This window comes from Amblyomma mixtum, chromosome 3 (genome assembly GCF_055824585.1).
Source record: "Amblyomma mixtum isolate Tamu chromosome 3, ASM5582458v1, whole genome shotgun sequence".
NCBI classification, from domain to species: Eukaryota; Metazoa; Arthropoda; class Arachnida; order Ixodida; family Ixodidae; genus Amblyomma; species Amblyomma mixtum.
Genome location: NC_143014.1, coordinates 69,094,920 through 69,118,312, shown reverse-complemented (window position 1 = coordinate 69,118,312; position 23,393 = coordinate 69,094,920). Strand labels below are relative to the sequence as shown.

The following is a 23,393-nucleotide window of genomic DNA, read 5'->3' as shown; positions in this document are numbered from 1 at the left end:
TATTCTACTTCGTCTGCTGTCGTGGGACTGTCACCAAGGTAGATGTACTATGGTAGCGTAGGCTGCATAGAAGCCCATACGTTCAAAACATGGCGGCTCATGGTGCGCAGCCAGCGCCGTCTTCGAAATGCGTGGACAACTAAAAAGTGACGTCATAATTAAAACAACAACGCTACATTGAAGTCACGTGGTTTTGTGACGTCATATTTGTGACGTCAGCGTCCCGTGCTGCTTGGCGGGAAAAATAAACTGCTGAACGCCGCGGCGCTTCAGCGCGACACCTCCGGGTGGCGTATTCGCCAACTGCAGCCTGTACAGCCACAAGGCTTGAAACCACGGTGAATTGATCACGGTGACTGAAGATTGTCACAACGGCTTACCTAAAAGGGATAATAAATCCTCTTAAACGGCGTTATATGCCAATAAGCATCACGATTTGCGACCTAAAAGGGAAAAAATTGAAAAAAAATGAAATTAAAAAAACAATAAAATTACAGTACGAGAGCGGAGTCGAACGGCCGACCTTCCATACGCAACACGTGCCTCTAATCCACTGCGCCATAGCGGCGATGTCAAGCCGTCGTTCTGAATGAATATTTATAACCAGCCTTAATGTGGCTGCTACCTGCCGGTGGGCGGCGCTGTCATCGCTGGCTGTACCGGCTGCATTTGGCGAACACGCTGCCGGGTGATCTAGTTACAGCTCCTTCTCTCGAGCGGTGGGAGACCGTGCTGGCTAGCTCTGACCCCAGAACGCAAGTTTTGGCGGTGGAGTGGGCTGACAAAGTCGTCGAGGGCTATGTACTCTCGACCACTTAACGCGACCTCTTTCCAAGCTCTTCCCGGCGACTAAAATGTTTTACAATCAATCAGCGCGACACCCGACACGAGAACGTAGAAAGAAGACACGACGAGTGCCGACCACCAACGCTATTTTTAGGTAGTCAGTTCTCGTTGTGCCTTTTTCCTTCGTCCTCGCCTCAGGTGTCACGCTGAATGTCGCAGGTGTCGCGCTGAAGCGATGAAATGTGACGCCGCCAGACAGGTTATCGCTCGCACATCGTGCAACCGCACACCTCTTTTTTGCGTACGGGGGCCCCATGGCCACAGACGATGCCCTTTTGGGGCAAAAGCGACAGAACCGCACCCAACCGAACCAAAATACACAGAAGCGCTGGCAAAAGGGAAAAGCGGAAACTGTACACGAACGATGCATACCAAGAACTCGAGCAACAAGCAACGAGAAAAAAGTAGGGCTAGCAGAATCGAGTTTCAAACAAAAGCAAGCAGAATGGTCAAAAGATATGACAAGGGTATGTCATCAGAGCACCGTCAACCTTGGCATCGCCACGCTGCCATTGCCGCTGCTCTGAGCGAACGCTGTCATAAAATTTTTACAAAGCAAGCGCTATACTTTCTAACAAAATGCACACAACTAAAACATTTTAAAAAGGAATCACTGCAATTGTTTTCGAATGCTTTTGAAACACAAAATATGTCCTAATTATTTTCCTCTTCTAGTCGTGTTTGTCCACTCATTTCATTTTGGCGCTTTAGTTCCACCACAAATTTGATGTCGCTAGCACTTGGTTCTGGACCGCATCCAAGCTCCGGCTTCGCGACCTATTTCAATTGACCTTGGTGTCACTCGCTGCAGTTACGACAGGCTCAAACTGGTTTTTTCGTGTGATGGTGCTGTTAGTGTTGCGAAAACGTGTTTGTGGTGAAATATGTGCACTCGGTGACTTCAAGCGAGAGGTACACATGCAATCCTGCTTTGCTCCCGGCTACACAAGTGGCAACAGAAACGATGCCACCGATCATCAGTTTTTCAAAGCGCCTTGCGATGAAAGCGAATTTAAAAGGTGGGAGCAGATGTTGCATTCCAAGGACAGACGGCTCTCTCACACGACTAATATACATGTATGTGAGTGCCATTTTGAGCATGAAGGTATTATCAAGGAGTACAAGCACGTTGTGAACGGACAAGAGGTCCGAATTCCCCGCGGGAACTGGGCGCTAGTGCCCGGTGTCGGCCCTCGTCTCTTTCCCATCCTTCCAGATCGATTCTCAAAGCCAAAAATTGTAAAATGCAGGCGAAAGTCACCCAAAACGCGTGCTGTCATGTAGACTGATAAGTGTGACGATCCTTGAAGCGACAGTATACGTCCTCCTCAGGCGAGGCTTGCGTAGAGGCAGTCAGCCCGAATGAGCTCATGCCTATTTCCCGCTCGGCAGAAACTAGTACTACGTCGACTGCACTGACGACTGGAGAACTGGTGACTGCGACTCAACCATATACGGAGTGGCAACATGAATCTCTAGAGGATGAAGTAACTGGGAAGGTGTGTGCAGTTTTATACTGCAGAAAGCTAGCGGAAAGCCGTCTAGTGATTCCCAGGGCTGTTGTTGTGGAAGAAGATGGTAGCTGCTTCGTGAACTGCTACAATAAGCTGCGCACGCAGCTGTTCAAAACTATAGCTTCTGTCACTGACCTTGAAAACATTCTGCTGGAAACAGATGGCTTATAGATATCTGCGCAGGAGTAAATACAAATATTGGTGAACAGCCGACGAAGTTGGAAGGTGTTCACAAACTCTGCTGTTTGTGTTTTTTTCGAAGAAGCTAATCTGTGCGCTTTGCTTGCGTTTGCGAAGACAGGTTCGAGCGAGGAAGAAAACGGCAGCGCGCGTCGTGCAGTGCCTTGTTCAGATATCGCTCGCCCAAACCCCAGTGGTTGTACCCTTGTGCCCTCCAAGCGGAACAGCTTTTCGCCATGTACCAACACCAGTTATATCATATTCTTGTTTGCTCACGTCGGAAAAAAATAATTTACCTCCAGGTATGGGCACGGCGCTGCCACTCTTTATAAGTGTAGCGGACGACGTGCGAGACGTGTGGAAAAGCGCGACTGCAGCGCCGTTAGTTCCAGCGACATCCACGATAGGCGCGCCAGCAAGCGGCGGGGTGGTGGCATTTGCCACCACCCCGTTTCAAAGGGGGCGCTCCTATCCATCCATCCATCCATCCATCCATCCATCCATCCATCCATCCATCCATCCATCCATCCATCCATCCATCCATCCATCCATCCATCCATCCATCCATCCATCCATTCATCCATCCATCCATCCATCCATCCATCCATCCATCCATCCATCCATCCATCCATCCATCCATCCATCCAGTATGCGGAGCTGCGAAACTGAAACTGTCTAAGAACGTTGACACCATTGAGTTTCTTATGGTTGACACAGATGGTGATGGATGCATAGAGTTTCTTACTATTACCTAGAGGGAAAGCTGGCGGCGAAGCACTTCAGCCACCATGGACGCTCAAAGCATCATGGGGCGGTGAGCTACTTGTTGCGAGACAGTCGTAGTTTTTCAGGAACACAGAGTGTCATTACTAAGATGTTTCATTCCAAAAACGCTGTTCGTGTGTGCGCAGACGACTTTGGCGCGAACGCAGTGTGCAAAAACCATAGTAAAAAAACCGCAATAGCACACGACGCCAGTAAAAGGTTTCACTTTTTCGAAATGCTATTAAAAACCCTTTTATAGTGCTTAAGCAACAACATTTTTTTTAACATATTTACTTTTAAAAGTGCGCCTGTTATTTACGAAATATTAGTTTTTATAGTGTTCAATACTCGGCCAATAGGAGAGCGAGTCGTCTCTTGTTTTGGGCAAACTTTCCACTTAAATGCTTTTCTGCTCGTTTGTTGCAATCATTAGACCAGATATTGAATATTAGGACGTTTGTAGTTATCAAACAGCTTTATTTTTCTATTATTTTTTGGCCAAAAGTTGCAGTTCCGAAACAAGTAGCTCACCGCCCCATGATGCTATGAGCGCCCATGGTGGCTGAAGTGGTCTTGAGGGGTCGCCAAGCAAACTCCCATCGACGGGCTGCCAGCTTTCCCTCTAGGTAATAGTAAGAAACTCTATGGATAGATGGTAATGGATGGTGATGTCGATGGTGATGGTGCTGCTGATGGTGATGATACAGGGTGAGTACGAAGCATATTGCAGATATCCATCGGTGGTGTCCTGCAACTCTCATCATCATGTCACACCTTTATTAACCTGATAAGATGAGCGACTCACACTAAGGTGATGAAGATAAAGACCCTGTGATCAGCCGATAGTACACTCACATGACTTCGCATCACTTGCAACCTGACGTCCCACATCCTCAACCAGTCATGAGGGGTATTGAACGTAACGTTATGTCGAATATAATGACGCCCTCACTTCGACACACATTTAGCTAGCATATTCAGTGTGTTCCTACATGACATTAATAAACTGCACAAAGATGGGCAATTCCTCCCGCCTTATAAAGTCGTGACTTTCAGCACAGGTAAGGCACTTTCGCTACCCAACAATATTGGTATCGAATTTCCCTGGATAATGTCTGTCCTTTGCACACAGCTATTTCGTTGAGTGAACTCTCCGGTCTCACGCGACTTGCAGTATCATGCATCACATCAAGTCGCTATTGCAACGTTATCGCTATCGCTAACTCTAGACGCTTTCGCTGCGTCATTACAAGTTGTGGCGTCACAAGGAGCGACTTTCATCATGACGAATGTTATGGCAAATCTGCAGTGATGGGTATGAAACCAATCGGTTTCCCCTGTATAATAAAGCTGTCCTGATTATGATACATTTTAGCAAAGTCACCACTCAGAGTCATGTGACTTGGAGTATCATGAATGACGACACGTCACTTTCGCAGCCCTATGACCTTGGGAATGAAACGCATCGGTTTTTTGTGCTGATTGGGGCTGTCGCTAGGTAGAAACACTTTTGCTGCGGCACTATGAGCTGTGACGTCACATGGATCGACTTCAATCATGGCGAGACATTATTGCTACCTTGCAATGATGGGTATCAGACGATTCGGTTTTCCCGTTGTAATAAGCCTGTCGTGAAGATGATGCATTTTCGCCGAGTCATCTCCGGGGTCACGTGATTTGCAGTACCACGCTTCACGGCATGTCTCTTTGGCAACCCTATGATGTTGGGTATCAAGTCAATTGGTATTACGCGCGGAATAAGGCTGTTTTGAAGACGATGCATTTTCGCTGAGTCATCATTCGTGGTCACGTGACTTACAGTACTGTAGCGCCACCTCACGTGCCAGCGTGTAGAAGACGAAGTAAGAGGCTTCCAGTGAATGTGCCATTCAGCCCGAGGACATCATCATCATCATCATCAATGTCCATGGCTGCCTCGCAGAGCTGCTCGCCGCCGCTTTCTTCACCAAGCGGCATGGGTCCTTCTCAGTAAATGTGGACCACTCTTCCACAGCACCGCGCTTCACGACGCGTCACTCTGGCAACTCTATGATGGTGGGTATCAAACCAATCGGTTTTACGTGCGGAATAAGGCTGTCTTGAAGGCGATACATTTTCGCCGAGTCATTATGCGTGGTCACGTGATTTGCAGTACTGCGCTTCTTGACACGTCACTTTGGCAACTATGATGGTAGGTATCAAACCAATCGGTTTGACGTGTGGAAGGAGGCTGTCTTGAAGACGATACATTTTCGCCGTCATCATGCGTGGCCACGTGACTTGGAGTATCGTGAATCACGACATGTCGCTTTGGCAACCCTATGAAGTTGGGTATCAAACGAACCAGTTTTCCTAGTGTAATAAGGCTGTCGTGAAGACGATACCTTTTGCACCGAGTCATCATCCGCGGTCACGTGACTTGCAGCATCATGCATCACGACAAGTCTCTTTGGCAGCCCTATGATTTTGGGTACCGTATTACATGAGGAATAAGGCTGTCTTGAATACGATATATTTCTGCCCAGTCATCATAATTGGTAACGTGATTTGCAGTACTGCGCTTCATGAAACGCCACTTCGGCAACTCTATGATGGTGGGTATCAAACCAATCGGTTTTACGTGCGGAATAAGGCTTTCTTGAAGATGATACATTTTCGCCGAGTCATCATGCGGGGTCACGTGACTTGCTGTACAACGCTTCACGACACGTCAGTTTGGCAACCCTATGAAGTTGGGTATCAAACGAATCAGTTTTCCTAATGCAACAAGGCTGCCGTGAAGGTGATACATTTTATTCCGAGTCATCATCCAGGGTCACGTGACTTGCAGTTCATGCATCACGACAAGTCTCTTTGGTAACTCATTGATGTTGGGTACCAAAGCAATATTTTTCACGTGCGGAATAAGGTTGTCTTAAAGACTATACATTTTCGTTGAGCCATCATGCAGTGTCACGTGACTTGCAGTACCACGCTTCACGACGCGTCACTTTGGCAACCCTATGAAGTTGGGTATCAAACGAAGTGATTTTCCCAGTGTAATAAGGCTGTCGTGAAGACGATACCTTTTTAACCGAGTCATCATCCGCGGTCACGTGACTTGCAGCATCATGCATCACGACAAGTCTCTTTGGCAGCCCTATGATTTTGGGTACGGTATTACATGAGGAAGAAGGCTGTCTTGAATACGATATATTTCCGCCCAGTCATCATAATTGGTAACGTGATTTGCAGTACCGCGCTTCACGAGACGTCACTTAAATTTTGCAATTCTATGATGGTGGATATCAAGTTTTACGTGCGGAATAAGGCTGTCTTGAAAATGATACATTATCGCCGAGCATTCGTGCGGGGGCATATGATTTGCAGTACAACGCTTCACGACACGTAACTTTGGCCACCCTATGAAGTTGGGTATTAAACGAATCGGTTTTCCTAGTGTAATAAGGCTGTCGTGAATATGACACATTTTACCCCGAGTAACCATCCGGGGTCACGTGACTGCACCATCATGCATCACGACAAGTCTCTTTGGCAACCCTATGACTTTGGGTACGGTATTACATGCGGAATAAGGCTGTCTTGAAGACGATACATTTTCCCCGAGTCATCATCCGTGGTCATGTTGCGTGCAGTACCGCGCTTCAGGACACGTCACTTCGGCAACTCTATAATGGTGGGTATCAAACCAATCGGTTTTACGTGTGGAATAAGGCTGTTTTGCAGAAGATACATTTTCTCCGAGTCATCATAATTGGTATCGTGACTTGCAGCGTCATGCATCACGACGAGTCTTTTTGGCAACTCTATGATGTGGGGTATCAAACCAATCGGTTTCACGTGCGGAATAAAGTTGTCTTGAAGACGATACTTTTTCGCCGAGCCATCATGCGGGGTCACGTGACTTGCAGTATCACGCTTCACGACATGTCAGTTTGGCAAAGCTATGAAGTTGGGTATCAAACGGACAGGTTTTCCTAGTGTAATAAGGCTGTTGTCAAGGTGATACATTTTCCCCGAGTCATCATTCGGGATCACGTGACTTGCAGCATCATGCTTCACGGCATGTCTCTTTGGCAACCATATGATGTTGGGTATCAAACGAATCCGTTTTCCATGCGGAAGAAGGCTTTCTTGAAGACGATGCATTTTCGCCGAGTTATCCGGAGTCAGGGAACTTCAGTATCATGAATAACTACACGTCACTTTGGCAACCCTATGATGTTGGGTATCAAACGAATCGATTTTCCTAGTGTATTAAAGCTGTTGTGAAGATGGTACATTTTCGCCCAGTCATCATCCGTGGTCACGTGACTCGCAGTATCATGCATCACGACAAGTCTCTTTGGCAACCCTATGATATTGGGTGTCAAACAAATCAGTTTGATACGAAAAACAGATTCGTTTCATACCCAGCGTCATAGGGTTGCGAAAGTGACGTGTCGTCATTCATGATACTGCAAGTCACATGACGCCGAATGATGACTTGGCTAAAACATATCATCAGCAGGACAACATTATTACACAGGGAAAACCTATTGGTTTGATACCAATCACGGCAGATTTGCCATAACGTTCCGGCATAATTTAAGTCGCTCCTTTTGACATCATAACTTGTAATGACGCAGCGAAAGCGTTTAGAGTTAGCGATAGCGATAAGTTTTCAATAGCGACTTGATGTGATACATGATACTGCAAGTCGCGTGAGACCGGAAAGTTGACTCAACTAAATAGCTGTGTGCAAAGGATAGTTATACTATCCAGGGAAATCCGATGCCAATTTTGTTGGGTCGCGAAAGTGCGTTACCTTTGCTGAAAGTCAGGTGACTTTATAAGGCGGGAACAATTGTCCATCTTTCTGCAGTTTGTTAATGTCATGTAGGAACCAGTGGCGCAGCCAGAAATTTTGTTCGGGGGGGGCGGGGGCTCATGTTGCAGCGCGGCCGCCTCATAGAATTTGTGGAGGGATCAAACGCAAGAATAATAACTGCACTGCCATGGACAATGCAATTGTGTATTAGATAACCCTACGCACTGTCTAGACAAGTGAAATATGTACTTTTTAAATAAAAGAAGCTCTTCGTATGTCTTAAAAATCGCGGCAGACATAACTGATACCAATGCTTCCATGTTTTTGCTTATTTAATAACTAAAAAATATCACATGAAGTCTGGAACTATATCAGTCTGAAAGCAGCAAAGCAGTGCATGCTGCTGATATGAAAAACGTTTAGTTTAGTTTTGTGGGGTTTAACGTCCCAAAGCGACTAAGGCTATGAGAGACGCCGTAGTGAAGGGCTCCGGAAATTTCGACCACCTGGGGTTCTTTAACGTGCACTGACATCGCACAGTACACGGGCCTCTAGAATTTCTCCTCCAAAGAAATTCTAGCCACCGCGGCCGGGATCGAACCCGCGTCTTTTGGGTCAGCAGCCGAGCACCATAGCCACTGAGCCACCGCGGCGGCATATGAAAAACGTAAAGGCCATGAATTGAGCAAGTAGAGGACAAATACTTTAATGAATCTTTGTCGTTCAAGAACCTTTACATTTTTGTACATATGCAAAGCCAGGGAAACATGTCAATGACGCTGACCTTCATTCCAGTATACTGCGCAGCAGCAGCTGACACGGGTCATGTATTGCGAGTAATTGCACCGAAATTTTAGTCGGAACAGCGAGCACATGCATAAACGAGGAGTTCTGCAAAATATACATTAGAAGTAAGAAGATAAAATAGAGTATTAGAAATGCGAAGCTACAACTTTATAAAGGATAAAAATGTGTCACTAGAAACGAAGTACTCTATGTATACACAAAACCTCGCAAGAAGATATTTAAATACACGTAGGTCTCCATTAAATCTACGTATCTAAGCAAAAGTCCCTGTATATAATGCGTCAACGTGCAAACAGGCAAATATAGATCTTGCGCAATCACAGATAGTAAACTTTGCACACGGAAAGACAGATGATCCAGGCAAGAACAAAACTATGATAGCAGAAGTCGCGATATGTGTTTGGGCCATGCTGCGGTCGGTGACAGTTCGAAAAAATTCCGCACGAGCCAAAGAGGATTTAAAGCAATCTGACGACTTTTACAAACATACAACTGAGCATTAAACACCTCCCTGTTGTCGTTCACATGTTTCAACCACGGATGCGGCTGTAAACAGCACTCGAAGGCATGCTAGCGCCCCTAAATAGTTACCTCACACTCTAAGCAGACACAAAACGTACATGACAACGTTCATACACGCATTATTGAGGAATAAAGCAATTTGATTTGTCGACAACATGTTCCAGACACCGACATGACCGGCACCATTATCATCACGACTTAAACCACAGTCGCACTCGCAAAACAAATGATAAATTTAAATAAGTGCCGTCTTGCATTGTAAATACTCAATGACTGTAGAACGTACTTTAAATAAAAAATAAACATCTCTGCAATAATTAACAACTACTAATCAAAGGTACGAAACTACTGCTGCTAGTGAATCAGCAGTGGTACTTGTCGCTTTCCGGAGTGAATGAAAGCAACGCCGACGAAAGTGCCGGGGGCGTTTTCTGTTTCTTCGAGCAACTGTCGCCCTTTTTTAGGCCCCGCCCTAATGCGACCTGTTGCAAAAGGCGACACCGCCAGAATACCAGCCCAGGTGGGCCGCATGGTCCGCCGGGTTTCCAACAAACGCGGGGGGTTACGATGTAAGGATGCCTTGCGGCTGGCAACCGCCTTCGTAACCAGTCGAGTTCTCTATTCGACTCCTTATCTCCACCTAAGGAAACAAAAGGAGGATGCCCTTGATGTCATCCTTCGCAAAATTGTTAAACGTGCCCTTTACCTCTACATCACTGCTTCAAACAGCCGGCTTATGGCCCTTGGGGTGGTGAATACTCTCCGGGAGCTCCGGGAGGCGCACATACAAACCAGTACACGCGCTAGTCGCAAACGGATTCGGGTCGCCGCCTTCTTGCTCGACTCCATATCCAAGACACCGCTCCCACAGAAGACAGGTTTCACATCCCAGAACTGTGGAGACGCGCCCTCCATGTGCGACCTCTTCCAGCCAACATGTCACACGAAGACCATAATGATCGGCGCTTGGCACGGGTGGAAGCCCTATAGCCCGACATTATGGTAACAAAACAGGTGTATACTACGTGGACGCCTCCGGCCCTCATCACGGGGGATGGTACATGGTCGCGGTAGCTCACAACAGCAACACAGTTAACGGCCTCACCTACAGAGCCCGCAATGCAACACAAGCAGAAGAGGTCGCGATTGCTCTCGCGGCCTCACATTCCGATTCAAAATACGTTATAACCACAGACTCGCGAGGGGCCTGTCGGAACGTCGAACAATGCTGCACTCTGTTCCTAGCCTATCGAATCTACCAAAATTGCATACGGGATACGGACCCCGCGCACCTTTACTATATATGGGCCCCTGCTCATGAGGGGTTGTCAGGAAACGAGGCAGCAGACGCAGCCGCCTGCGCGCTCTCTCACCGGACTGTTTTCTCCTGCCCACCCGATCAGAAACCCGATTTTAATCCGGTCTATACCTTCAAAGATACTACAATCTAATATCAAGACAGTCATCGCCTTTACCCTCGCCCATGTAAAAGCCTCAAGAAGGCGGATGAGCGTTTCCTTCTCCGCCTTCTCATCAATACATTGCTGTAACTGGCAGCACTAAAACATTTTGAGCCCTCCTTTAGCGGCAGCTGCCCGCACTGTAGTGCGGTGTCTTCGGACACCTATCACATGGCGTGGGCCTGCCCCTCCAACCCGGCCATTCCACCCCCCCCCCCCCCCCCTCCCATCCCCAACCCAACTTGGGAGGACTGGGAGGCGACCCTGCTCGGCTGCCACGACTTACAGGCCCAGCAAGCCTTAGTCGGGCGCGCCCGGGCGGCGGCCACCGCCACTGGGGTCCCAGACTAGGGACCTCTACCTAGTGCTTGTAAGGATCGATCCCTTACGGGCTGATCCAAACATACCTCCTGTCCCTTGCAAATAAATGTTTTCACCATCAGCACCACTCTGAATTTTTTGCGTTCCGCCTCCATCGAAACGCGGTCGCGCTTTCGAACGCCGCGTTCAATGGCCTGGGGCCCTCTTTTCTTTTTTCTCGCTCTCTAGTACATGAAAGCTAGACATGTAAACTTTCTCACAGCGCTTCCTAGCTCTCAGAATGCTGTCTACACGTTCACTTATCATGAATTATATCGCCAAGTCCTCCAAACACCGCTAACATAAGAACAGCTCTTAATTTTAATGGCTTCAACGGGCGGCGACGAAGAAGGAGACGACGATGCAACAGGAGCTCACACCTAAACGCCAATTCCAGCTCTACGTACTATAATTATCAACATACTCCATTCCCTCTAAATGTGTGCGTTTGTACCCGTTATGCACCCTGGCCAATCCCCCGTCGTGGGTATGAGCCATTAAGCCTGAGGATATCATCATCATCATCAATGAAACAGAAGAAGCGAATCGCTTCACGAGACCCATGACCGAAGCGCAAGATGAGAAAAAAGAAGCCCCGCTGAAACGCCCACCTCCCACAGTCGCCTTCGGTCATGTTACTTTTGGAACCAAGGGCAACAGCGTTCAGCTTTGTTCTGTTGCCGATGTTCCGGTGGCGTCAGCTGCAAGTAGCGAGCTTTGGCGTCCTTGCCGCCTTCACGCCTATGCCTTGTCGTCGCAGCAAGATGCCTGCTTCCGGGAACCAACCTACCCATGAAACCGTTCTGCCAGCAGCAAGGATGACGTGGCCTTCAACAATAAAGGTGTGTCTCCAGCTCTCTCTAATAGCGAAGGCAACGGGGTTCTCCGAAGTCATGGGTGTAGGAGACCCAGCCACGGCACCGAACCGGCCTGACCTGCTCGAAGGCGAACCGTTGCGATGAACATGACTTCCAGCGCCTGTTGTCACCGGGACTATGCCGTTCTACGACGGTTGCTTGGTTTTCTCCTGGGATACGCTAACACACCTGGGGCCACATCCCGCACATCATTGATCATCTTTCAATGAGCAGTGGCAATCTGACGGGAAGAACTTTTGCCCGTGCATGATGTTTTGTATTTAGGGACAGTTTACATCTTTAATTTTTAATATTACGTGTTACCGCGACAACAACATTTATCTCCTATTTTCTTTAGGTACTTTTGTACGGTGTGGTATATTTGCATAAATGTGTTTGCTATACCTGCTCTTGTTCCTGTGTCCTGCACTTCAGAATCCCCTGCGGGTATTTAAGCAACGTGTGCTCACCATAAGCGCGTCTATTCTTTCAGCTCCCGACTCCACCTCCTGCAGCTATCTCTCTTGGCTTGACGACACGACTAAACACGGTGAACGGCCAGATTCTGTCGTCTGGTCGCGTTCTTAGTTTGCTGCGCCTACTTTGTACCTTGCAAGGGGCAAGGACCATACACAAAATTGCGTTGCTTACATCACTATGCTCAGCGTCTCCCAAGCGGTTACAGGTATCCTGCAATGGAATTTCCCGTTGCGAGCATAGCGCCGTAACGCCAAACATAGAGAGAGGAGGAAGCAGCTTTTAGTTCGCGTAATGCTCTCACGACGCGACCTGCCTGTTCATATGTAGAGGTACGAGCGTCCGCTCTCTGCCGTAGGCACACGCAGCGCATGCCTGCTAAATGGGCTACACCGAGCCCACCCAGAACAAAGAAAGCGATAAGCCAGCGCACGTATTTCGTCGTTTACTATGTGGTAACTAGTTTGTGACTGCCGTAAGCAGTTACAAAAATAGCCATTTTCTGCAGCACAGTGGCGAGGATGCCTCGGTGCACGCTAGCGGTCACTCGGAGCACATGTATCGCGACGCCCTAATGGCGGAACAATCAAAACACCTTCAGGGCTGTGCACGTTGACATTTGAAAAAAAAAAAAACGCGCCTTTGGTAGCGTTGGCTTAGCTTCCCCTAGCGTCTGCAAAGCACGGTGATGCGGAGGAAGAGTAGGGAGGAGAAAGGCAGCGAGGTTAACCGGAAGAAGAAACTGGTTTGCTACCGTGCACGGGGGGAGAGGGATGAGGGGATATAAAGAAGGAGAAAAGGGAGTAATAGGAAAATCAAATCAGTATGCGAAGTTGGTAAGCGTACGGTAGAAAATTATAAGATTGCACTGAAGCCTGCTTAAGAGCTGAACTACGGAAGCCTTTCCCTTTTCTCTCTCTTTCCCTCCCTTTTTCATGTTTTATTTTTTTACTTTATGTGCTGCTAGAGGGCTGAGGAATGACAGCGTCTCGAGCACACTTACTATACTCGGCAACATGGGCACTGGCTTAGGCCCCATCGCACGTTCTTCCTCCTCGGCGCCTGGGAGAGGAGTGATCTGCACGTGGCACTAGGCGGCTTTTTGTTATGGGGAGTAGGCTTAACTATATCGATGTCTATGGCTATTGTGGCGTCCGTTTCCGAGACGGGCAAACTATGTCGACGTTCATGGCTATCGTGACGTCCGAACGACCTTTGCGGGATTGGAACCGACGACCTTCCCGGGGCTCGAACCTACGGTCTTCAAGGAACTCGAACCCATGACCTTTGCGGGACTCGAGCCCACGACCTTCACCGGACATGAACCCACGACCTTCATGGGACTCGTACCCACAACCTTCACAGGAGTCGAACCCACGACCTTTGAGTGTCTGGAACCCGTAACCTTCACAGGACACAAACCCACACAATTTTTCATACCGCTATCATCATCACTACAATCAGCATCGATATCACCGATTATCACTACCGCTATCATCATCACCACTATCAAAAACTGTCACTATCACTATCATCGTCACTGTTAATATTTATCTCTAGCACTCTCATTACCAGTAGCTATCGTTATCGCTATCACTACCATCACTGTATCTATCTCAAGCACTTCCCTATCGGCGGCTATCATTATCCCTATCACTAACACTATCTGTCTAGCACTGTCGCTATCAGCAGCTATCATTATCACCATCACTACTTTTACTACGTATTTACTATCACTACTATTATTACATATATGTTCCTTATCAACACTAGCTTAATCAACTTTTACGCTTTATTTTAATTACCATACAACCGTATGAGTGACAGTTCGTGCGGACACTTTTGCGAACAGCCTCTGTCTGCAACTTCCGTCCACGCCACTCATGAGCCAAGAAAGACTTTAGCCTTAAAATCACAGCCTAACGTGCAGCCAAGTTCTCAAGATGCGGAGCAGAACCCGGGAGGCCTTCACCGCTAAGTATCGCCGTCGTCAGCGGCCCAGAACATTTATTTCCGTCAGTGGGCGTGGATCTAGACGGTGATGAGGAGGTGACAATCAAGGCTAGGGAACGAATTAACCCTTCTTCAAGCACATCGAGGATGCGATTAACGCAACGCCGAGAGAAACGTGGTGATTCGAGTTTTCAGCTCACCGGTGCCCAGCACGCCTTCAGAATTCGACAGAAAAAATTGCTGGCGATTTAGCATTGCTAAGCACGGAATATTGCGCGCAAGCAGGCTTTGGCAGGTGGGCACTAACGCCACACACATGAAAGCGCGATTGAGGAGTCCACTGGCCCAGGGAGTCAGTTATGCGCCTTTCCTTTCCTCAACGAAGACTACAACGTTGTCAACGCCAACGTCAGTGAACCCAATGAATGCCGGCGGCCTATTGCTCCAGTTCCGTGTTGCTGCTAAAACGTTGTCAACGCAAACACAAGCAGCGCACATCTTTCTGCCACTACCGCCGCGTAGCTCAAAGCACGACTGAGGTATCCACTGACCCAGGGAGCCAGTTATGCGCGTTGCCTTTCCTTTCGTGACTTCTGCGCACAGATGGGAGTTGATGAAGAGGGGAAAGGCGATGCAGAGCGCGAGAGTGTGCTACAGTTTTACACGAGGCGCGATCGGCTGCGGCGATAGCATAGTGCTCTCGTGCAGTGGCCAGCGAAGCTGATCTGTTCGCAACGCCGCGGGTTCGAAGCCCAGTCGTGGCAAATTTTGAAAAATGGCTTGACACAGACATCGTCTTTTCCAGAATTGCTAGTGAAGCAGTGCTTTCGCATAAAAAGTCCGTTTCAATTATAGCAATGCATGTTACATCGATAGGCCTAATATTAATGCAGATATTCAGTATGAGGCCTAATTATTTGTATCCTTGTCTAAATCTGACTACAGTATAATTAGCGAATTGCTGCATTGACGGCCGCTTCACTATAAAACCCTGACTCTGTACATTTCGATATAGCAGTGCCTGTTAAATCGACAAGTCTCGCATAGTAGAAGCTATTGAACAGACGATCCAATTCTTTGCGTCTCGCCACTTTTTTCATTGCCGCCGCGGTGGCTCAGTGGCTATGGTGCTCGGCTGCTGACCCAAAAGACGCGGGTTCGATCCCGGCCTCGGCGGCTGGAATTTCTTTGGAGGAGAAATTCTAGAGGCCCGTGTATTGTGCGATGTCAGTGCACGTTAAAGATCCCCAGGTGGTCGAAATTTCCGGAGCCCTCCACTACGGCGTCTCTCATAGCCTTAGTCGCTTTGGGACGTTAAACCCCATAAACCAAAACCAAACCACTTTTTTCATTGAACATCGCCGATCCATGCTGCGTCGATAAGCCCAATCAAGGTAATAAATTAACTGACGCTTTGGGGAACTCCCATAAACACGTTCATCTAACCCGCCCGAACTTGCCGGCTTGCGGCAAAGTGGGAAATCCCCGTCACTGTATGTGCTTGTCAAGTCTAGAATGGCAGGACTTTTAACGGATGTCATAAATGACTGCATAACATCGATCACGAAACCGGCCCTACATTTAGAAGAACCTTTCAGGGTATATGGCGGCTACTTGCGACGCCTGACTTATTGTCTATGGAGTAAACGAACTCTTCTAGGCGCCAGGGCGAAACGTGCTGATTGGTGGTGTGTGACGAAGTCCGTGCTCAAGTTTTTATGGGAAACAGGCCTGGATATTCGTGCACATTTCTGTTTTTATGGAGCCCCTACTCCAGTATGTGTTTATGACATGTGTCGGTGTGTGTGTTCAAGACATGAATTTCATATGCGTCTACTCACCGCGATTTGAGTGCCAGCCAATGTGTGTGTGTGTGGACATCACCCATGAAACTCATTGTGTTATGCCATCATCAACCTTCATTCACACTTTCCCTTTCCTCCCCTTCTTTTTCCTCAATGTGGAGTAGCCGGCCAGGGCCATGCTACCACCGGCCGACCTCTCCTCCTTTCCTCTCATTTAAATTCCTTTTCCTCTCTCTCGAACACCACAAAGTGTACAATCCACAGACGACACCAGCTGGGCTTTCGCAATTAAGGTGCGGGTGTCAAATGGACTCCATAAAAGCTCTAGTCTACAACAGGAGCATGACTCGTGGGTGTCGAGACGGGCTACAGATGGAGCTGTCGTTATGCTGACCAATTACGTAAGCGTTATGTTGCGACAACGGACACCACGGCGTCTGTACCATTAAAGGATTCGTCTGACGAATCCGCACCAGCGTCCGGAATTCCAACAGACGCCACAATCTCTATGGCTCAAATGCGGAAGTCCACTCGTATAGGAACGAAGCCAGTGGCGACTAGGAAGTAGTAGTTCTACTGATAACCATGTTATCGACAATCGCCGTCAGGCTATCGTCGCATGTGCCGATCTCTTCTTTGTTTCTCTTTACAAACCCCACTACTCTATATTCTCGAGAGCTTCAATGTAGATGTGCAGCTCGAAGGGTGCTGGTTCGCAACTACAACACATCGCAGTGGGAAAGGGCAAGGCGTCGCGGTAGTTCTCCAGATACTTGCGGGCGAGAAAGGTACGTTGCACCCTTGCGGGGGCCCTCAAGCTCTAAAATGTCGCCGCGCACAACCTGAAGCTGTATGCTTTGCCTGTGGTCTCCCTTCGCTCCTCGTGGATGAAAAGGCTGGAGACTCAGTACCCTTCCATCACCCCAGGATGCCTGGGGGTTTCGAAGTCATCCAAGATCTCTGCCACCTTGGCCGAGGCGGAAGCACTTCCCTTCTGCTCTGAACGGGCGTCCTCCACACTGACAGGCTGCAACACGACACTGACGGTACTGCCCTCCCGGCTAAGCTGCGCATGTTCACTACAACTTACGGCAGACATCCTTACCGACATTTCACTGAGACAGAAGGCGCCATTTTATGTGACTCGTGGGCCTCACTCCAAAATGTCAGACGACAGAATACCACCGTCACAGTGGCCGCCCTCCGAGGCGAGCTCCATTCCCTGGAAGGCAGTGGTAACAGGCTCTCCAACCACTGGTTATCATCCTACATCGGCGGTCACGGCAATGAGGAAGTCGAAGAGCTTACCAATGCAGCTCATCAATGCGGCCACAGCAACGAGGAAGTCAAAGGTCTTACCATTGCAGCTCATGTCCTTAACGTTCCGTCTCAACAGCAGTGATGACCTTCGGCTATTCCTGGGCTGTCATCAAGAAAACTATCAACTAGCATCCGGACCACCGGATTGCATCTGGCGCCCGCTTAAAACGGCTACCTTATAAGCTCGCCCGAAGGGAACGCTTTCTCCATTTACGCCTACAAATCGGCTGTTCTTAGGAAGCGGTCAGGCGCTACCACCATGGGAGAGCCCAGCTGCCAGCCTATCCTGCCTGCGGCGAGGACAAGACAATGGATCGCCTTTTCTGCCACTGTTCAGCGCACGACCCCCACTGGAGAGCCCACGTCCGAGGCTACCATAAACTGGACCTACCTACGGGCACAGGACAGCACCTCCTGTTCCTCCGCCTTATCCAACTCCCAGCCCTTCTACTCATCGTGGACTACTTGGGTACAACTGGGTTGTCTTCGACTTTGTAAGCCTGCACGCTATATTCACAACTTCACAACTCCACCTAAATATCCTCCCTCCTGTCGTCGGATGTTGAGCAGTGCTCGCCTAGAATAAGGGAAGGAGAAGGAAGTGTTCGTAAACCCCCAATAGTCACAACAACGGCGCGACGCAAGAGGGCACAGCGTGATAGCAATCTCTGGGATCTCGCATTACGCAGCATGGCGTAAACGTTAGTCGGTTTATTCTTTCCTACTTTTAATTCCATCAGCCCATTCAAGGAATAAATTGTAAAGAACGCCTTGAGGGGCACCCCTAAACACTTGGGCCGCCCTGCTGGAGCTTGCAGGCTCACAGGCACGGTTATGGGTATATCGCCGTTACAGCGTGGACTTGGTGAATCCAAGCCGGCTTCCAAACGCGTCATGAACCTTCGCATAACGTTGCTCACAGTAGTGGTCCTTGGGGCTGTGAAATGATCGACGCCTGCCACCACGATATTGGCCCACAGTCGACGAACTCTGCCTGAGAGTGTCTGGTACAAATTACGGGAAATAAATGTGAGAACTGGTACGCTTAGTCACTTACACCCAAGCTCAGTGCTTCGTGCAGTCAACGCATGCACCTTGCTCCCAAGCTGTGGCACTTTCAGTTCAACAAGATGGCGAGTTGGGCGAGTTGTACATTAATCACTTTGAAAAGGAAGCGCGAGCCACGGCTATCACAAAAGAAGGACGACGACAAAAGCGCTTGTGTCCTTTCGTGGTCATCCTAGTTCACGCTTCCTTCTCAAGATACTTTCAAGGCGGAGCTTAGAACAGCTCACGAGAGGGTCGCTTGCGCCTCGGAAGGCGATCCCGCTCCGACGTCCCCACTTTTTATTCTTATTACTTTGTTCCCTCACGAAGGAGCAAGAAGACAGGAAGACAGAGCGAGTAACACTGACCTGCACACAGTATGATGGCAACTCTTTAAGCAAACACCATCCCCTTTTGCGACGTCAGACTTGCAGACAGGGCACGTAAATGGCGCTGAATTTGCGACAATGTCTTTGGTGTACAGATCCAGCTGCTCTTGAAGCCGCTTCTTCTTCTCTTTGGAGTCCTGTTGAGGAGAAAATAGATGGACATGAGGAGGGGGTTCAAGGAATGGGGCGAGAAAGAAAAGGAAACACTGCACGCAGGAAGAGTCCAACGCTGATACCGACACGTCGACTGCTTGCTTCGATTTATTTTTTTTTTAACTGGCGCGTGCAGGTTTCTTTCACGTGTGCACTAGTACATCGACTAGAGCACGCGAAGTACCAGATATTAAAAAACCAGGCTACGCGAATTTCCTACACGACATATAAAACATACATGTGGGCCCTGCCGAAGAGGGATATCTGACCGGAACTCCCTGGTTTCGAAAGCGAGGCTTGTGCGCAATCGGAGCCGCATACAAGCGCAAACTGCGCACACACGAGCTTAGCATCGCACATTAGTTTGCTGCTGCTGTAGTTGTTGGCCTCTGATGGAGTGGCACATGCCCACAGAGGGACAGCCGCCGCGGTGGCTCTGTGATAACGTTATGGCGCTCGACCGCTGACCCGAGAGACGCGGAATCGATCCCGGCCGCGGCGGCCGCATTTCGATGGACGCGAAATGATAGATGCCCGTATACATTGCGATGTCAGTGCACGTTAAAGAACCCCAGGTGGTCGAAATTATCGGAACCCTGCACTACGGCGTCCCTCACAGCCTGAGTTGCTGTGGGACGTTAAACCCCATGAACCAAACTAAAACCATACCCGCATGGGGTATTGGCCCAGGTGCGTTGAAAATTCAAAAAGGGGCGACACAATGACGTGCTTAAGTGAGACAGCCATTGGTGAAATTTTTAGTTAAAGGTAAATAATTCAGAAAATTATAACAAAAAAAGGAATCTTCCTGACGCAATGATGTCATCATCAATAGAATCGCGCTCTGTCTTTAGGACATCTGCCCTGGTGCTTGCCCCAAAGGAGAGAAGAACAGGAATAGAAAACCGCATAATCCAGCGCGAAGAATTTTGAAAAAAAGCTCTTCGCAGAGAAGCAAACCTCAGTTTCTGCTGTCGGATGCCGCTTCCATCTTCGAACTGGGCCGCTGGCGCTGTCTGAAGAAGTTTGGCGCTCTTTACTTACTGTATGTGCCATTTACTTACATGGTCTTTACTTACATGCCGGGACTGGGGCCGCTTCGTCCATTAGCGAATTAGGCAACACGTTCAAGGCAGTGCATACAGATAGACGCAGGGAGAATAGCCCGTGTAGCAGTCGTGCATCTTTTTTATTATTTTATTCGCATTGCTTGTCAAACGCACACATGGTAAACCCTATATACGCGAAATTCCCACACGACTCTTATGCCGTATACATTGCGCGTATTAGGGACTCCTCTTACCAGTCGTCCACCTTTGAAAACAAGGAACCGGCAAGCACGCTGATATGTGATTCATTTTCCTTTCTTTCTCCCTCTGGCGGGTACCCAGTTGTTTGACAGTGCTCGCACTCATTATAGGTACCAAAACTTCGGCCGTACAGCGCTTCGGGAGCGAGCAGTCAGCGCCCTCTTTGGCGAGAATTTCGTAAAGTGGTAGCAGGGTTGGCCGGCTAGCTTTCAAGACGGTGATCGAAAGAAAGTAAACGTTTCTCTTCGTATTTTCGACGTTTTTTCTTCAATACACCATTTTCAGTGTATGTTCAAGAACTCAGCTCGTGAGATGCAGCATCACTAAACCTCTAACAGCTCTGGGCTCTGCTCTACTTCTGCGCTCTCTTGTCACGTTCGTTTTTTTGTTGTTGTTGTTGTTTTTGTGTGAAAAAAAGAAATAGTCTGCTCTGAATCTCCGCCCTGTTAAGATGTTTCAACTTCTCGCCCTTACCTAGCTCGTGCTGCAGTCTAACTCCTCCTGGAGATCGCTCTGAATCAGAACCAGCCTAAAGGACGACATACAGGCCACAGTTGAAGCAGGCAGCTCAACCCCTCCTCAAAGCGACGACACAGGGAAAACATAGCGCCCAAGGGGAAAATAATGTCGCCCACCCGATCGACTGCAGTACTAATACTATGGTGGGACTAATAAAAAAAAAAAGAAACTAACCGGACCGTGTCGGCTGTGTGTTTTACAAAGACTGCTCTTATTATCTTGTTTCTCAGTTTCACGCCGTAGTCGGCAGCGCCACCTGCCACCTACCTTGGTTGGCAGGTAGAGAGTGGAGAGAGAGAGCGAGATACTTCCTCTCCACTTTTATGAAGAGAGAAATTCCCTTCTCCAGTTTTAGCGGCGAGGAGGGAGAAGGTGGGAGGCGATGGGTGGCCTAGTGGCTTGGGCCTACGCCTCGGCTGCGGAGGTGGTTGGTTCGAAACCCACCTGTGGTCAAGTAGGGTACAACTATCCCTCAGCCCGGCTTCAAAAATAGAACCGTCAAAACAGAACACGCATGTGAAAAATTCTTCACTGTCACGCAGCTAACGCTCAAACATTCACGTTACATGCTCGTAACCGTCCTCTGGTTTTTGTTTTCGTTTTTCCGCCGGCAGGATGTGATGTTGTATCGCTCCTAGTTTCGCTTCATTTGACGTTGATGATGTATCGCTCTTAGTTTCGTTTTATCTACTCTCTGCATTATCATCATCAGTGATCCTCTTTCTTCCAACCGTAACTCTGCTGAAAATAAAATCTGCCCTGAGTTGTCGCCAGCGCCTGTTAGTTTCCTCCGTCCACCTTTAGTGACAAAGACTACGAATGTAATTTCTTGCCAGCTATCGGTCATGACGTCAGACACAGCGGCTACCAATAATAGAGCAGAAGAATGAACAGGGAAGAGTTATCACAAAATACTGTCTATTTATTTATTTATTCAAAATACCTTACAGGGCCCAGAAGGGCATTGAGTAAGGGGGGCAAAAACAATAGATTAAGCAAATAGGAAGAATAAATTAAAAACAACACGTGATACCAGGCAAAAATTAAACACAATTATATATATACAGGGCAAAACGAAACTACAAGACATACATCACCGCGGGCAACAAAAATTAAAATAGTAGCAAGAATGCATCGCATGTGCCTATAGATCACCCTCGTACCTCCTCAGAGAAGCATGAGGTGGCCCATTTCAGTCTGCCAGGTGTCCAGCTACAGGTTACTTTGAACATACATACAGCCCTTGCCAAAAGTTTACAGCCCAAGGTGTTAGCTTCCAAGCCTTGAGGCTGTCATGGCATTGTGGAAGCCCTCACCTTCGGAGGCAGGTGGACCACAGTTACTCTTACCTCCAAAAGATTTGGGACGCTGGGGATGGATAACGAACTACACCTCGTGGCCCAGAAGCAAATACGCTGAGCTCTAAACTTTTGACAAAGACTCTACATCGCGGCGGAAGCCACGTGCCAGAGGAAGCCCGCCCGCTGATGCGTGCCGCGAAGCAGCTCCCTATTGGGAGAGCCTAACGACTGAGACTTTTTCGGACTGTGCTATTGTTTAGACAATATAAATCTGAAAGTGTGCCAAGTTAAGCACCTTCGACAGGCGCCGAGAGCTCGGAGCAAATACAGCAAGGAAAAAAACAAAGAACAGATGATGCGAGCAAGGAGGAAAGAACAGAATTAGCACCACCGTGATTAGGACCAACATAAATCAAGAATCAGAAACGGAAGCAGCAAGGAAAGAGTGAAAAGCTAAGAAACAGCAAAAGCACTAACAGACAGGAAGCAAGTAAAAAGAAAGGGAGAGGATAAAAGAAGAGAAGGAGAAAATGAAAGAAAGCAGGAAGGAAGAAGAAATAAAGTAGGAGCGTCGCTGCGAAGGATGACACACAAGGGAATGAAGAAGGAAAGAAGGAAAGGAAGTCGGTAAACCTTGGCGGCGATATGAAGGGTGCGAAGTGCAGCAGCTTGCATGCCGCGCTGCACACAACTACAGAACTGAATGCGCTCCCCTCACCTCCAAGGCGCCGCTGTCCATGGCCCTGACGAGGCGCGCAATGTGTTGCTCGCACGAGAGGCCGTCGTGGATGGCGCGGCAGGCGAGGCAGTTGAGCGCCGAGCACTGCGAGCAACGTACGGGCTCGGTGGCGGGGCCATCCCAGTGCCAGCTTCCCGAGCAGCCCGGCTGGGCGCAGCGGTACAGCGGCGACAGCCGTTCATTCCTAGCCGTCTTCTCGGAGGGGAAAGTGCTCTGCAGGACGGCATGCCAGTCACACCGAGAGTTATTTACGTGGTCC

The 23,393-nt window shown here is 48.6% G+C and overlaps 1 protein-coding gene across 1 annotated transcript in view; it reads right to left on the bottom strand.

Moving 5' to 3' along the window:
- Window positions 1–23,393, bottom strand: part of LOC149350520 (ranBP-type and C3HC4-type zinc finger-containing protein 1-like) — a 64,780-nt gene that overhangs the window by 39,575 nt on the left and 1,812 nt on the right. The window contains exons 2-3 of the mRNA XM_089579564.1: window positions 23,114–23,347; window positions 19,092–19,249 (exon numbers count right to left, since the gene is read on the bottom strand). Of these exons, the coding sequence (XP_089435690.1) occupies window positions 19,092–19,249; window positions 23,114–23,347 (392 nt within the window). The remainder of the gene's footprint in view (window positions 1–19,091; window positions 19,250–23,113; window positions 23,348–23,393) is intronic.